This window comes from Anabrus simplex, chromosome 5 (assembly GCF_040414725.1).
Source record: "Anabrus simplex isolate iqAnaSimp1 chromosome 5, ASM4041472v1, whole genome shotgun sequence".
NCBI classification, from domain to species: domain Eukaryota; kingdom Metazoa; phylum Arthropoda; class Insecta; order Orthoptera; family Tettigoniidae; genus Anabrus; species Anabrus simplex.
The window spans coordinates 136,584,792-136,602,516 of NC_090269.1; the positions used below are offsets into that span (position 1 = coordinate 136,584,792).

At 38.6% G+C, this 17,725-nt stretch overlaps 1 protein-coding gene across 3 annotated transcripts in view; it reads left to right on the forward strand.

Annotated features, from left to right (window-relative positions):
* The window catches only part of Cul1 (cullin 1), a 294,055-nt gene that overhangs the window by 14,950 nt on the left and 261,380 nt on the right, over nucleotides 1–17,725 (forward strand). For all 3 annotated transcript variants that reach the window (XM_067147140.2, XM_067147139.2, XM_067147138.2), the window contains 2 exons: nucleotides 4,086–4,262; nucleotides 16,701–16,863. In XM_067147140.2, the coding sequence (XP_067003241.1) occupies nucleotides 4,120–4,262; nucleotides 16,701–16,863 (306 nt within the window). In that variant the 5' untranslated portion in view covers nucleotides 4,086–4,119. The remainder of the gene's footprint in view (nucleotides 1–4,085; nucleotides 4,263–16,700; nucleotides 16,864–17,725) is intronic.

Genomic DNA, 17,725 nt, shown 5'->3' on the forward strand with positions numbered 1-17,725 from the left:
TGCGCGCCTCTAATCGCATGGCGAACTCGCTCAGTGAAAATGAAAGTGGTACTAGATATATGTAGACAGCAGATCATGCAGGTGTTATGATCACAAAGGAAAAAATCCAGAAGTTAGTGTGGAGTGATGTGGTCCATAGTGAGAGAGAATATTTTTGAGTTTTGAGGAGCTTGGGGTCTGCGGGGCTTTTATGTGAGGTCCTGGGTTTGGGGTGAGGGTGAGAGGAGATTGAATGATTGAGTTGGCTACGCGGTTTTGGGTCATATAGCTGTGAGCTTGCATTCGGAAGGTAGTGGATTCAAACCCCACTTGCCAGCAGCCCTGAAGATCCCATTTTCCCATCATGCTGAACCTTAAATAAGGCCTTGGTCGCTTTCTTATCTCATTGGAGTGCAGTGACCATTCATACACAGATGCCTGGCAGGCGGTCTACTGAGAGGTAAGCCTTCTGCAACTAGTTCAAGCCTTCTGTCCATAGATGGCATGACACGCCGTATACCATCTGAAAGCTGAGAATCTTCTCTCTTTATTGAAGTTGGAATGAACATCATAGATTGCATCATGCAGCAGGCAATCACTCTCCAAGTAGGGTGATTACCCGCTTGATAATCAGCAGAAATGTCCGGTCTTAGTAAACATTGTATTACAAGGAATAAAATCAAATGTATATTATGGGATAGTCAGAGTGAATTGGGCAGTGATGTAGTTTTGGAAAATTATACAATTTTATTTACTAGCAGTGAAAATTATAGCAGCATAACAAAAAAAAAACTTCATGTGAAACTGATGATGCGTTTGAAAGTGACGATGATAATGAAGTCCATCCTGCCTACAAAAAGACAAAGGAAGATGGCTGGGAATGGAATAAAACAGGTGATAAACCATCCGAAATATGATTTTATATGAAATTCTGGAATAAAACCCATCACAAACAGGGCCCTCCCTCCAGATCTCTCCCCTCTGTACATTTCTCAACATGTGATTCACAACTCTTTATGGGATGAGGTAGCTACTGAAAGCAACAGTTTTGCCGATCACTTATTCACAGAAAAAAATCCCAACTCACCTTGTATGAGTTCATTGTGAACATTTCGCAAGGTTTATGACCCTAAACCATGCTGTGACTATGTGAAAAGTAAGACAAGCAAGAAAAGTGTAATTAGATGCGACTGTGAAAAGTATTTGGTGGCTTTGCATTTCCTGGAGTGTTTTAGGATGTTTCACACCATTAAAACTTGCACAAATTGTTCTTCTGGGTGTTGCACTTCATCACATCAAACAAGGGTATGATTAAAATTCAGAATATTGCGGATTACATGTATAAATCTTAGTAGCGTAAGACTATATCTTTTGCGTGAAAAAATATACAGGCGCATGTTCATTACATTAAAATTAGTATGTCAGTGGGTTAACAGTCCTAACCTTGTCCTTTCCCATTGCCACCATAAGACGTCCCTGTGTTTGTGCAATGTAAAACAAATAGCAATAAAAGAAAATAAATGCTTGTTTTGAAATTTGATTTTGTGGAGACCAGGATGATATGTAGTTGATCAGAGTTCTGGGTTTGGTTGCTCAGGGAGTCTGAGGCCATAATATATGACCAAGAAGATCCAGTTTATTGACTAGTTGGCTGGATTACTCTTGCTAGTGAAGGTGTTCCCCAGATTGACATATAAGTCATAAGCAAATCTGTTTACCCTGGGTGGCAAGGCTAAATGGTAGCAATCATTTGGCGCAATATTGTTGAAAACCGTTCCAGTGGAGGAAATGCTGATGGTAGGTGGGTTTTTGATGTGTACACAGGTTTCGATTTGCTATCATGGTAGTGGAGGTCACTGTCAAGGATAAGGTGAGAATGTGGGTCTAACAATTTAAATGGACAATTCAATTAGAGTAGAGATGGTGTTGAAATAAGTTGAAGTTTGGGTCGTGGTTGCACAGGTGAAATATATCAATAAACTGATATCTGTCAACTGTGACCAGACTGAGGTTTTGGAGAGGCTCAGTGGCAAGGAACTCAAGGTTGGGGTGTATGAGGGGGCTGTCCTAGTGCTGAAAATAACGATAGAATTGTTTCCCCTGAAGCTTTAAAAGTTGCAACTTGAGATATAGTACTTGAAGCATGCGGCACCTTCCTTGCAATGCCAACGTGACACCTTCTGAATGTCATATTTTTTGTTTTGTGAAGAAATATACGCAAGGCCTACACATTTATATCTAACAATTCACGTCTTGCTGCCTTCTAGTTCTGTAGTTGCCTGCCTTACGTCGCATCACTGCACTTTGGCTATGTATTCATCATGTGCTTTATTCTAGAGTGAGAAGTAGATGTTTTCGTTGAGCCTAGTGTAATACACTGTATCAGGATGTAACAAAAAACAAGCCACAAAATTGTGTTATTCAGGAAGATCTTTGTTATTTTCAAATGTAAGCAGAAGTGTATCACACAGTGTGAAAATTGAAATTATCCAGATTCTCATATTTCCCATATTTAATTACTGTGATGTAATGAGTGGGACGCTGGCCTCTCACTGCTGGGTTCTGTGGTTCAAATCCTGGTCACTCCATGTGAGATTTTTGCTGGACATAGCAGAGAGGTTTTTCTCAGGGTACTCCTGTTTTCACTGTTATCTTTCATTCCAGTAACACACTCCAATATAATTTCATTTCATCTGTCGTAATTAATCGTTGCCACTGAGGAGTGCGACAGGCCTCGGCAGGCGGCACAATTCCCCTCCTCGCCACTAGATGTGGGCTTCATTCATCCCATTCCTGACCCAGTCAGATGACTGGATACAGGCTGTAGATATTCATATTCAATGAGTGGTGCCACTATGGAACTAACACTGAAGCTACAGGAAACAGAAAACTCACGTATTAGTCTTATCCTTTCCACCCTGAGCCACACGATCGTGCTGGTTGAGTTTTTATTTTATTAAAAGAAAACTAGCCCGTTTCCCTGCGTCACACCGGGCTGCAATGATCGTGTGGGTTCCACACTTCATATTGCAGTTTTTATTTCGACAGTTTGGCACAAGGAGGCAGCATATGTGTTTAAACTTTTGTAAATAAAACATACCATGCAGCCTCAAATTAAATTGTCCCTTTTTATTATCTTTTACATATTGATTTCGTTTGCTACAATTTCTGTATTTTTTGCAGCAAAAGTAATCACATCTTTATTATGCATACCACCCATTGTATTTGCATACAGTGGTAAAATGCCTATCTCGTGATAAAATACTGTACATATAAGGCTGTTTGAACTTAGTTCTGAAGGTCCAGGTTTTCTTTTTAACACCATTGTTTCTGTAATGCTTCAAAGTTTTGCATATTTATCAGATTTTTGAAATAGAAAAATAAACCTCAGCCTTCAAGAGTGATTACAAATCAAGGCTGTCAGAAATTGTATATTGAAAAAGGTCAGGTTGAAGTTTTTGAAACTGTCCAGTTTCTTCTCCAAGAATGACCTCCACCTATCTCAGAGCATGCAGAGTCTAGCATGGTTTCCACTCACTTCAGTTGTCATTTTCATCCTTCTTATTTGACCTGCCTTCTTCTCTTTTGACCCCAATGGTGATAGCTTTCTGAAGCGTAGGGAGTCTCTTTTTCACTCCCTTCATGGCCCTTCCCCTTCTTTTGCATATACTTATCCTTTGAAGAATCATGGACCTCTTCCACCTGCTGACAATGATACATGAAAATAACAAAGCAAAAAAATTCTCCTGTAAAAAAAAAAAAAGGCAGGAATGTACGTTACACAATGCAATAAGTACACGACTGGATGCATTTTTATCATAAAGATATATTGTCATTATCATTGGCATCCATAGGAGCACACCTTACATCTGTGACACACAATATCAGTCTGTGACATTCGGATGCTCTTCGTGTGTTGAAAGTTTTATGTCTGGTTCTGTGTTAATTAGTGCAACAATGTATAGCCATCATGACTATTCTTTCATGTAAATAATTGAATGCCATATTAATATTTTTAATGTTGCATCAAGTGCTTCATGGCCTTGCCTGTGAAATTTTCTGTATGTGTTCATTTGCTGATTGATTGCTAATTTTTATCATTTCAGATTTTGAATTGTGGTTGTGCAGTCTTCATTTGCCATGTCGAGTCATAAAAGCCAGAGCAACCCTCCAGGGTTGAAGCAGATCGACCTTGATCAGATTTGGGGTGATCTGCGTGAAGGCATTGAGCAGGTGTACAATCGACAGGGCATGTCAAGACCTCGCTACATGGAACTCTATACGTATCCTTTTGATTTTTTAAAAATGTCTCAAGGACATGTGTTTCAGGATTGTGTAAGCTTTGGATGGATTTTGTTTTGTAGTAATTTGAATAGAAATGTCCAAAACTAATTACAGTAAAACCTGCCTTAACGGACACCTCTCATTGGCGGACGATTTTCTAGGTCAGTAATTAAATACCATGTTGTGTATGAGTAATTTATCCCTCTTATTACGGACACCCTTTATTATGGACGTGGACACACCATAGCCACGAGAAACTCCAATTAAACCTCTCCTGATGGACACTTTCCTTTTTTAAAAATACTGTATTTGTGTCCTGTACAGGATATATTTGCTTACTTTTTGCACAGGCGGTACCTCAAAAAATCGCAGACACTGTAACATTTGGTCCAGGCTGTACACATTCTTGGAATGCAACACTAAGCTACGCTATCACTTCTGGAAGTTGTGTGATCTGACATGCTCGACAGCGCTGGAATTCGTACCTTCACTGTTAGGTTATTTTTCATTGACTCCTGGGCCTTTGATGTGTTGAGTTTTACGTTAGTAAGTTGGTGTAAACATGGCTCCGAGGAAGTTTCTAACTCTAAAAGAAAAGATAGGCATAATCATCATCAATGCCTTTGCTGGCGGGACCTAGTGTTTACAGTGCACTATGTCTTCTGGTATGGGCTAGAGCAATCTTGTTACTTTCATTGATCTGTCTCAGCTTTATCCTTGGCTTTGACAAAATGAAAGTGACTGAGGTATGAGTGATGCTAGTAATGCCATTCCTTCTGCAGCCAGTCCCTGCTATGAATGGTGTGAAAATATTGCTCATAGGGTCGGTTGGTGCATGCATTTCAGTGGGCTTGGCAGACTGATATGTAATAGCAACTTCTGGCCCGGTGAGGAAAGCAACGGGAAACTACCTCACTCCTCATTTCCCTAGTATGCCTCTTCAGTGATGCCTAGGCCATCTATGACAGCTGATGGCAGAGCTGTTGAGGATCCAACCAGCCTTCGGGCTGAGGACTAAACATATACAATCATCATCATCTAGGTATTCTGCCTTATGGCAGGTCTTGTCATGGGATGAACCTCTTCCACTGTTGCCTGTCCTGCGCAAAGTTTTTCATGTCCGAATATTTATTTCCTTGGATATTGTCCAACATTTGATATTTTTACCTTCCTCTTCCTCGTTTGCCTTTCACCATTCCTTCTATTCCTTCTTTCAGTAAACAGTCCCTCCTCAAACAATGTCCGATCCAGTTCATTTTTCTCCTTCTAATGATTTGTAACATACTTCGTTCTTCTCCAACTGCGATTTTTGACATTTTAACACAAAAACGTAAAATTGCCAGTCTTATATTAGGTCAGAAACAGTAATAGGCAATCCCAAGACCTCCCATGGCTTTTTGTATGTAAGGTGGAACATCTGTTCTGGTCTCAATAACATAATTGTGTACTATAATATTAAAATACAGTGAAACCTCGATTCTCCGTTTTTCGAGGGACCATGAAAATAAAACGTACAACATGGGAAAACAAAAAATCCGGGAATGAATGAAAACCATCAACAATTTGGCTAAACATCACAAAAATGAAATATGTATAATTATAAATTTACAAAAACTCCTAAACCAAACCTAACTACAGCCCCAATGGGCCTTTGCCTGCTAAGCAACCGCTGCTCAGCCCGATGGCCTGCAGATTACGAGGTGACGCATGGTCAGTGCGACAAATCCTCTCGGCCGATATTCCTGGCTCTCTAGATAGGGGTCGCCATCTCACCATTAGATAACTCCACAATTAAAGGTAATCACATAGCCTGAGTGGACCTGGAACCAGACTTATATCCAGGTAAAATTGCCTGACCCGGTCGCAATCGAATCCGGGCCCTCTGGATGAGAGGCAGGCATGTTAGACCGCAAAACCGGATTAATTACCAGTACGTGAGTTCAAAATCTCGATACTTTATATTCAGTTTTACAGGGGAATCTTCGTCAGTTTCCCGTGAAAACTTCTTCCAGTTCAGCAATTTTGATTAGGCTAGCCAAACTCTGAAAAATCTAATAACGCCAAGCCAAACGACAATCGACCACAAGTAGTTTTTAATTCTCTCATCTAATAAAATAAAGCACATTAGATATAAAAGCACCCAACATGATAGCGAAATCCCTTCGTTTCTTGATCTTTCATTGTAATTTAGTCTCCGGTATACTGTTTGTAGTCAGTTGCCGGAATTCTTGTACTGCGTAAATTAGGCCTACATCGACTTTTAAAGGTTATGTTGAACTCGAAAACATGGTTTTGAATGTAAGTATCGATTCTTAAAAATTCTTGAATGCATTATATTCAATTCTGCTCATTACAAATCCAATCAAATTGGAAAGATAAAAGAAATATCATCAAAACTTCGGAAATTACGGTTATTCGTGACCTTGAGGTCATCTGGAATGCGTGCTCGCTGCACATGTCACTACGAGTTGGAAATTATACCAACCATTTAAATGTAATGTGCGCAAATAAAACGACTGCGGTTTTTGGTATTTTAACATGAAAACGTAAAATTCCCAGTCTTACATTAGGACCTAAACAGTAATACCGTAGGCAATCCCAAGACTGCCCTTGGCTTTCTTTTTTAATGTAAGGTGCAACATCTGTTCTGGTCTCGCTAACATAATCATGTACGATAATATAAAAAATACTGAATTTGTGTTAAGAAGGAGCAGTTTCGATTCCTGCCTGAAAGCCCAGTTACTTTACAGTGCCCTGAGCAAAGTGCCGAAAACCTGTTCGGCAGTATGATTGAAAAAATGTAAAAATATAAACATCTAACCCTGGACATAATATGGACATTGTGGCCCCACTCTGCTTTATGATTTTCCGAGATTCTCTAAACAATACCACCCGAATGCGATGCTAAGATGGTCCCTTATGCAAGTTCACCACCGATCGCTTTTCCAGTACCGGTATTATCGGCACACTTTATCTGGATGCATGTACACCCTAGTGCTGAATCGGTCGACATCGGCAATCTTCGAGATTCGTATTGGCAACTTTTGAAACACAAACTATGAATCACTTAAGCATTGTTGTGTGACATCTGCCCCGTACACTTTACGTACTATAGAGCATCCAGCGTTAAGAAAAGACTACAGGCCTTTATGGGCTTTTACTTCTATTGGTGTTACCCACTTTAGTTCTACATGTATATAAAAATTATAATGAATTCCTATTAAAATATATAATTTTTCTTATGAAACAAGCATTGGTTGTGCCATACAATACTGAAGAAGACGTAAAATCATTTTGATATCTTTGAGTTTATTCTTTTAAATATCGTATATGCGGTTCAGTACACGGTACAGCCGGCCGTGCTTGTCGCATTGCGCGCCACATTTCAACGTGTAGTGAGGAAGTGTGTACAGTAGTCAACACGTGTAATAACTCAGCTTAACCACTGCGAATCATCATTGGTGAAGTCAGCGCGTCATGTTTCCCTTTTTGTGTGTGTCACTCATTACAGTGATTGCTTATGTAAGGGAGATATTTGGCAGAGTCAAGTGATCGTCTTCTTCGGGCGCATAGTGTTTTGTTATAAATACAGTATATTGTGTTTCATTTTTCGTGTATTGCATTGCTTTTGGTTGTTTGTATCGTGTATTGTTTTTGTCTGTTTAGTATTTTATATAATCAATCAGCGAGTAATACATTTAAATTATAGCTGAACATGTGAAAAGGAGTAGTGAAGTTGTCAGGAGAAAGGAACGGCAAATGGTGCTTAATTCATTTTCATATTTGAAAACAAAGCATCCAGGACGAAGTGTAAACTGGGTAGTAGATAAAGCCGCAAAGGTTTTAGGAATTTCGAGGTCTTCCGTCATCAAAATAAGGAAGGAAGCCAGCGAAGGGCCACTCCAGAGTACCAGCAAGAAGCGGGAAAGGAAAAAGTTAATTCGCAGTAATTCCAGACTCATTAAATATGATGATTTCGTCAGAAGTGGAATACGGCGCACTGTTCATGAATTCTATTTTAGAGATGAACCGCCAACTCTGAACAGAATCCTCACTTCCGTAAACAGCAACCCCAAACTATCTGATTTTAAGAAATCATACGAATAGGTCATTCAGCATTCTGTATTTTATGTTGCGGAAGAATATTTAAATTAACGTATTTTGTGATAAACATGAAGCCCTTGCATCTGTTGTCACGAGTAATTTTATCTGAAATGAGCTGAAGGATACATCACCGAGATAGATATATCTTGCCATCAGCTTCCTGTGTTGTAACCACATGGTATTTCGTCGCTGCCGAGACAAAACCTCCTATGTGAAATATTGTCGCTTAGAAGTTTGTCCGGTAAGGTTCTGTCATCTAAGGTGCAATACTGTGTGAATATTGTCAAGGCATTCTCGCTCTTCATAATGTATGTGCTGCGGGTCAGTATATCTCCAAAAAATATTATCACACAGGAGGTTTTATCCCGGGAACGACGATTTGCCTTAATAATGAAATATTTCTGGGGGCTAATACCCTCAGCACTGCGCTCCCATAAAGCAACAATGATCATGAAACTTTCTCAGATATAAGAAACAAGACAATCATTTCGGTTTCTGGACATGCATGTTATTGTTTTTGTTGTTGTTATTATTATTATTATTATTATTATTATTATTATTATTATTATTATTATTATTTAGTTCGCATCCCTGTATGTTCAAACTCTTACTCTATTTCGAATGATAGTCAGTGGGCTATTATCCTTAGAAACGTTATGACAAAACGAAATTTCATGACTGTAATTTCATTAATGACGGGAGTTAATCTGGCATTTATATTATTATTAGTCTTGCAACAGCTGTACCAAGCGATGCATAATTTTGTGTCATCACTGTATTTTACAAGCAGTGTCCGAGCCGCGGTGAGTGAGTGAGTGAGTATGGCAACAGTGGAAAGCAGCAGGTCCATAAGGACTGTAGTCTTTTCTTAACTCTGGATGCTCTATAGTACTGTTGTTGTTTATACAGCAAAGCCAAACTCTAGAATTCATGCTAGGAACAAGATTTGCACCGAGAAATGTTACATGATGTCATATAATGTGTATGTGACACAGTTGTTGGTTTAATATAATAACGGTTTAGAAACTTCATATCGATCATATTCTTTATTCAATTCAGATTTCATTTTCATTCAGTTGGCAGCACTACCAGGACAGCTCCCTCCTTACTCCTCAAACCCGTACACAAATGCATCCAGATAAAGTGTGCCGATAATACAGTCACTTGCTCTAATTATCGCAATGACGGGGCGTTAACACCAAGATCCATAAGTATGCCATAGCCGTCCTTTCGTGAGATACAGTTTATTAAAAAAAACGATTGATCGAGGATTTAGCGTTGATGGGACGGAAATTTCTGGACGGTTGATCCGGGAAATCGTTTCTTCAAGGAATGGATAATGCGGGGCTTTTACAACGTGATTTAATTACGATGCTCGCGAGACCACATAATTTGAACGTATATTACACGTTATAATTCTCATGTTAGGTCCGTATTGAAATGTACGTAAATACAAAGTATGTTACAAGTGTTATTATTTTTTATTGAATAGGTGGATATAAAAAATAACAACACTTGTAACATACTTTGTATTTTGAACGTATATTCCAAGAAAACGTATTTTCCAGGAACGGATAATCGAGGTTCCACTGTACATTTTATTCAGTCTGCCTGGAATTTCAGGTGACTGCAAAGATCCATAATATCATATTGTGCATTTCTTAAAGTTGATGCAATACATAATGGTTGGTGTTTCGAATGAGATAATCTTGAAGTTTCAAAGCTGAAAGAGAGCTAGAAGTAAAGATGACAATGAATATGTCGAGTCCTTTATCCCATGTAAGATCATGTTGCTGAAGATAATATCAAGATCTAATAAATATTGAGGTTAGTTTTAAACTGTTTACTGCGTATGCTATTGCAGTACTGAAGAAATTTCTTGTACTGAAGAGAGTATAAAATTTCTTATATTGGAAATTCTCCAATAATCAAATAGTAGATCTTTGTATCACTAAGGTACTGCACCCGCCCCTACCCTAATAAGGCACCGGCATTGGATCTACAGGGTCGCACATGGGTCAAAAGGTATATTAAAATAGGCGCTTATCTAACATTATCTTAAAGGCGTACAGGGTAGGATGACGGGCATACTTAACTATAATGAGAGCACATTCGGATTAAATTTTAGCTAACAAGACCGGTTTATTTAACCTTGATGGTGATGAGAATGATACATAAAGATACACTGATGAACTACATTAATATTTATAAGTGTTGTGAATTATTCAGTGGACGTTTGTCCATTATGCGTGATAGAAATGAGTGAGTATATCGCGACGCGATGTATCGTGACATGAAGCGAATGGAAAATTTTACCGTAACACTGAGGCTATATTATATCACTAACACATAAAACTAACATGCACGCGACAACATGTCTGAGCAATCACTACTCGAATGAAAACCTAGATTTCCCAATGAAATGATGTAAAAGAAAAATACACAAATATGAAACTACACCTGGGTTTCAACCGACCCTCACTAGTATAGACATTGCCAGGCCGATGGACAGAACCACCGCTGACCTTATTTACAATCAAACATGACGCATAGAACACACAAAAATCATACATGATACGCAGCAAATACATGAGGCACTTTAATCTTCCTTTTGGCAGTGTAGGCTTCCAGTGCCTACGTTGAGCATTGAACTGATAACCCCTTGCGATGAAGACATGGTCCTGTAATCCCTGTCTATATTATATTCAAACAATTAACAATGATTCACTGACAAACATTAGCATTATCGGCCGGGTCACTTGTTAATAAATACACCCCTCTGGCGTGTTGAATGAATCACATATTTAGCCGCTCAAAGAGGCCAACTTCCCTTTAACAGAAATGTCCCTTTCTCCTCAGCTACGGGACACCCTCACAAAAAAAAACACAACTGGGGCAAGGTCGGACGGCACGTCCGCCACCCCAAGGGTCAATAGCCCTACATAACAACCGTGACATTCCCTTTCAAAAGGAAACAAAACACTTCACAATGAAGTACATCCACAAAATAATCTAAGGGCTCATAACTCACGCAAATCACCTTGAATTCAACACACATTTTCTCATCAGTATCACGTCACTTTTACCACGCGACACCGGTATTACAATGCTAATATTTGCGTGACCACTATTATTATTATTATTATTATTATTATTATTATTATTATTATTATTATTATTATTATTATTATTATTATTATTATCATCATCATCTTTAGACTGTCACTCCCCATGACTCACCTGGTGCTTTGATCATACCTGGTTATCGTACAGATTCTACTTTGCACTCACAATTTAATTGCGCCCTCATCGGCAATTCATCCCTAATTAATAACTTCTAATTATTGATAGTTATACCCGGTCACTTTATCATCACACGGCAATGCATTAATTAATTAATTAATTTGATATTCACACGGATTAATATTTGACACACGCATTATAATCACATCCTGATAAATTTGATCAAATAATCCAACTTGAATATAAGACTCTCTATCTAAATATATCAGGGGTGGCCTTGGGTCATCAGTTCCGCCTGCGATTCTTGTAGCTTCGTGCCTTCACACAATATCGTACTTACCTTTTTTTTTTTTTTTTTTTTTTGCCTGTCATGCACTTATCAAATTAGAATAATTACACTCTAACTGCAATTCCCTAACTCATTACTACCGGTCTCTTGACGCAAATAATCAAACGAAAATCTCCCAAGATAAAATAACTGAATAAATCTCTACCACATGCAAAACTAAAGTGTTATATTCCCTAAATTATTTACAATCAATCACTCAGACGTCACCGACTCCCTAAACTAAGAATTAATAACTACGTGCCCATTTCGGCAGTTTGTATTCAACTGGACTACATCTTTAACCTTTTATAGTGTCAGCTTATGATAAACATTTCCCATCCCCACTAGGCATGCCAGATATTAAAATTAGTACTCATCTCTATCACGATGACGACATCTTTGTCAGGTCAGGAGATCCATCCTGGATTTACTGCTGCTCCATGGATACCACGGTAATCAGTTGCAGCTCCATCACCACTTTAGGCTTGAAGTTCATTGTCCTTGCTGATGAAACCACTGGAAGTACTCCTGTGCACAGACACATCACTATTTAAATTTACAATTCAATTAATCAGCGTTCAACATGAACGTTCGGGCACTACTTTGAATACTATCGCGTCACTCGCAGTTCCGTACGGAACTCCGTCTATCACAGCTACTTTAGCCTTTGTTGCTCATTGGCACTGCCATGCTACAGTAATAATAATAATAATAATAATAATGTTATTACGTTCCACGCTGTAAGTTCGCGATACAACACTGTTCATTAAATATTCACGTAGGTGTCACGAAAAATAACTCTGTTCGTTTTATTTAAGACGAATTATTTGACTTCACTTGAAAATTTAAGTTTAAGTCACTAGAACAAAGCACTAGTGCGAGCGTCACGGATATAGCTCCGCCCTCACCAAGCTGAAAATCCCGAATGACGCTCTTCCCTTACTGCAGTGGTTTTTACAAAGAAGCGATTTCCCCTTCTACAAATCTGTGTATTGCCTATCCACGGCAGCCTAGAGGTGCGATAGTGCAACGATCAAGTGACCAAAAATCATCTGATGTGACCGAGACATATCCGCCCAATTATCCTTCATTAGATTTCCTTTAATTAATTAAAATCCGTACAGCTTACCCCCCTCTGCTCTGGTGAACTTCCCTGTGAAGGGTGAAAGGTGACGATGACCAGATGGCCCTTGGTAACTTTCCACTCATAACTGAGGCCGTATTTTTTCTTGTATGAAAAGTTAGCATGTAATATGACATTAGAGACTCTAAATAGACGGCTCAATCACAGCTGTCTCTTTTAAAGCGAAGAACGACTCCAGAACTCAGATTTCAATAAATTTTATCTCGTAGAAAATTAAGTTGGCTAGTCCGAAATAAAGATGGCTCTGGTATTCCGCTTCGAAAAAATCTGTTTCCCCTCATTCTCTCAGTCGTGAGGAAGGGAAGTTTCTTCTCGAGTGGCGCCATGGGAAACCACTGATTGTCGCCCCTTTTGACTTTGGCTAGGCTTGGCTCCTGCCGCGTTCCCCCGTTACACAAAGGAAGTATCGCACACTGAGTTGCAAATAAAGAAATCATGTAATATAAATTCTAAAGACTCAATTTATATATCGTAATGATGCGGATATTAATTAATTTCGATGTCCCTTTTCTCAGATAGCATTGCGTCTGTAATTTGGAAGGTCAGTATTAGCCAAAGGTCCTTAGATCATGCCCCTGTCGGGTTCAGTACTTTGAAATTGGATTGGTGACCAAGGAACCCCTAGTTTAGTCTGCTAATGTACGCACTTACCTGTGAGACATCCTCACTTTCAACTTTTCCCGACTTCCCGGGTTCAACTCCCCCCCCCCCCCCCCCCCCCCCCGATTGATGACTCTTCCTTTTCTTCTGCTGATATTTTCGTTTTTTGAAGGATCTGACTTTTGCCTTCATTTTATTGTAGTTAAGGTGGCTGTTTTTTAATCTTGAAACAACAATTGCTACCAGCTTTTCTGTTAACCCTAGAACACAAAATCTCGTAATTTTGATGACGGCGATTTGGCAAATGTATTTGTACTGTCTTTGCGCGCCACATTGCTGGCCATTGTAGTACCTTCCTAACTCGTGATGAAAGTTGTCGTGATGAGTTCTGTTCTGTGATCTGCTCGTTCGCGAGTTTAAAAAAAAATCAATATTGATTCGTAAATTTTATGAGCTTTTGTTTTTATGTGGTGCAGTTACGGGAAGGTAAAGTATTCAGTATAGAATTATATGCAACTTACGTTTGTGACGTAAGTAAACAAGGCACGTATATAAACTCAACGAGTGAAAATACTAGTCTTTTTCCCAATTGTTTTAGGTGAATATCCTAGAAGGAAACAATCCGGAGTTTGGTGCAAAAATTGCACTAATGCTTCAAGATACTGAGGGGGGAAGTGATGATAATAAATAGTGCTGACGAAAAGAGGACTATATAAAGTTGACATTATTGTACCAATTGAAATTGACGACTAGTGCATAGAGCAGTCGAATGAACACAACAATACAAAATCCTCCAATGATCCAGAAGCCAGTGAAGATGAGTGTATTCCTTTCGAGAATTCCAAAATATTATTATCCAGCTGATTGAAGTACTTACAAGACTGCTGATGGAGAAAAGAATTCGAATCTCGAGCTTGCAGTCTGATTGTATACAATTATCTTCGTATTGGTCTGAACTAATGCAGTTACAATTACAATAAATAGAAATAAGAATTCTACCTAATCAATACATATTTATTGGTATTTAAATATGTATTGATTAGGTGGAATCCTTAAAATTATACAGGGAGCTTTAGGAGTTAAAAAGTAAACCCTTTAAAGTGGAAGTTGGATCCAGCGACACAAAGAGGACTATTTCCCGGCATATGTCCTTCTGAAAAGAGGCGAATGACAATGTCACATTACAGTCGGTGTTCACGGGTGTACTGCAAAGAGCACAGTGGCAAATAAGTGTGGAAATTGCTCCTGATGAGTGAAAGAGTTATGTGCAATGTTTTTGTGGACCCTCACAAACATAAGGAGGTCCCAGGGCTAACACGCTACTATGAGAGGTGAATAACGTCATGTTGCAGTTAGTCTCAGAAGGTGGCCAATTGCAAATATGACGACTATCAGTGGCTAGATTATTCCCGATTGAGGAAAAAGCTGCTGTGTGTGATATTTTTTAACGCACGCGCGCGCGTGTTGTTTTTTTTAAATTTTTTTGCTGCTGCAAAATAATAAATGGAAAGTGCAGTCATATTACAAGGTTTTGTGTTTATGTACTCTTAATGTAGGTTTTGTGTTCAAGGGTTAAATATTGATATTTTTCTGTTTGTTCTAAGGATAGAGTCTGACCACAAAAACATGTAAAATCAGAACCCCACAGAGGTTAGTCTAGACACATACTAGTATTACATATTTTCAACAATGTGTATTTTGTGCTTGTAAGCTCTGGTAGCATGTTCATTGTAAGGGAGGTACTGTCTTTATTTATTTACTTTTTATTTTATGAAATACTTCCTCTCGTGCAGAGGCTGCCTTGCGACAAAGTATACTTTTACATTTATTTCTAGAAGAGAAATAGATGTACTGTACTTGAGAAATGTTGAATGTAACCTAATTGTAACTGTGATTTCTTAGAATTCTCAGTGAACCCCATTATAGCGAGAATTCATAACAGTAAAAAATTCACTTGCTGTAGCAGATTTTATAGAAATTGGGAAAAACACAGACACATTAAAATTTAAATTCTTGCATTTCGTATCAAACACCATATACATACTTCACTTACTGAAGGTCATTTTCAACCTCAAGGAAACCCCTGTTTTTCTGCCCCCAGAATGCTTTCCTGGATTTGTTAATATTTTTGAGAGCAGCTTTTTGTTTTCATTAGTAGTTTACATTAAACTTCATTTCATTAAATTCTTGACCTGAGGCATGATCACCATTCTTTTCCATAACTCGCCCATAAGCGAAGTCATTCTGGAAAGTAAATTATTTATTGTAATACACTGGACTTTATCTTATACCTTGCGTCTTGCACATTCCATATACTGACATTTATCTTATACCTTGCGCCTCGCACATTCCATATACTGACATTGCAGCCAGCTCAACAGTGTTGCATTCTGTTTAGCTCATTAGGCCAGGGAATACCCTAGGATCCAGAATTACCTCCTCGACTTTCACCAAGTAGAGCCTCTGTGGCTCAGGCAACAGTACGTTAACCTCTCACTGCTGGATTCTGTGGTTCCAGTCCTGGTCACTCCACGTGAGATTTGTGCTGGACAAAGTGGAGGCAGGACAGGATTTTTTCCGGGTACTCCGGTTTTCCCTGTCATCTTTTATTCCAGCAGCATTCTTCACTATCATTTCATTTCATCTATCAGTCATTAATCATTGCCCCAGAGGAGCGTGACAGGCTTCGGAAGCTGGCACAATTCCTATCCTCACCGCTAGATGGGGGTTTCATTCATTCCATTTGTGACACGGTCAAATTACTCAAAACAGGCTGTGGATTTTCATTTTTCAGTTTCACCAAACAAGGAATAACTAAGATAGGGGAAGGATTACAGGAGACACTTAGTTTTGTGCTGCATGCCACAGGTTATACGTTATTGTATTCATGCTGACACATAAAGATAAACTGATGCGAGATATAATTGGGGATTATTTTTCTTGTAAGATTCAGGAAATTTTGAAATTATCTGTCTGGAACAATACAAATTCTACAATGATATCATCTTAACTTGTCAGTCATGTATACAACTATTGCACGAGTGTGCATCAACAGGCTAATCGCAATATGTCATCCAAGATGAAGAAGGGACAAGTGTCGGGCGGAGCTCAATTGGTGGGACTTGAATTGTATAAAAGGTTAAGAGACTTCTTGCGTAATTACCTCATCAATTTACTTAAGGTAAGTAATCATTTTAGTATAGCCTGATTTTTAGTTATCATTTATCTTTTTATTTTGAGGTTTCCAATTTCCTTGTTGATTTGCCTAAAAAACATTTAAGTATTTAAGCAAATAGTAGTTATTCGACTCAGGAGCGACGTTATTATTTTTCTAAACTGAATATTTTTAATAATGAATTTTATCAAAATTATTTGTAATTAACAATTTTATGCATGCAGGATTATCAGCCTGTGTATATATACCGTACTGTAAAAGGCTAAAGCTTCATATAATAATGTTTACTGTACTTCTACAGAGCTAGCAGGATGATTTTAACAATTTTTATGTCGTATGCAAGCTCTTGCTAAATGGATTCCAAAATGTCTTGAAAGTGGCAGTATTCTCAGGAAAAACTAAACTCCTTAACTGTTAAAGATACTGAGTTGAGGCCTTTTATATTAGATTCCCTCATTGTAGAAAACTAGATATGTTTCGTGTCAAAATTTACATTTTGTAACTTTACCGCATACAGTAGCATAGAGAGAGTGGGATCACTTCACCTATTTCTGTGGTTAATGCTTTAACTTCCTTCCAAGTCTTCCGTGCTTCAAGAGCCTCCTCCTCTACAGTCCTCTTCCAGGTCTTCCTAGGACGACCTCTCCTCCGTGCCCCTTGCGGATTCCATTCCAATGCTGTGCGTTCTATAGATCCCGCTGGCTTCCTCAAAGTATGACCTATCCATTTCCATTTCCTCCTCTTGATTTCCACTGCGACTGGAACTTTGTTTTGTTATCCTCCATAGCTCGTCATTGGATATAATTTCAGGCCATCTGATGTTTATGATGCACCGTAAGCAACGGTTTATACATGTCTGCAAGAGATT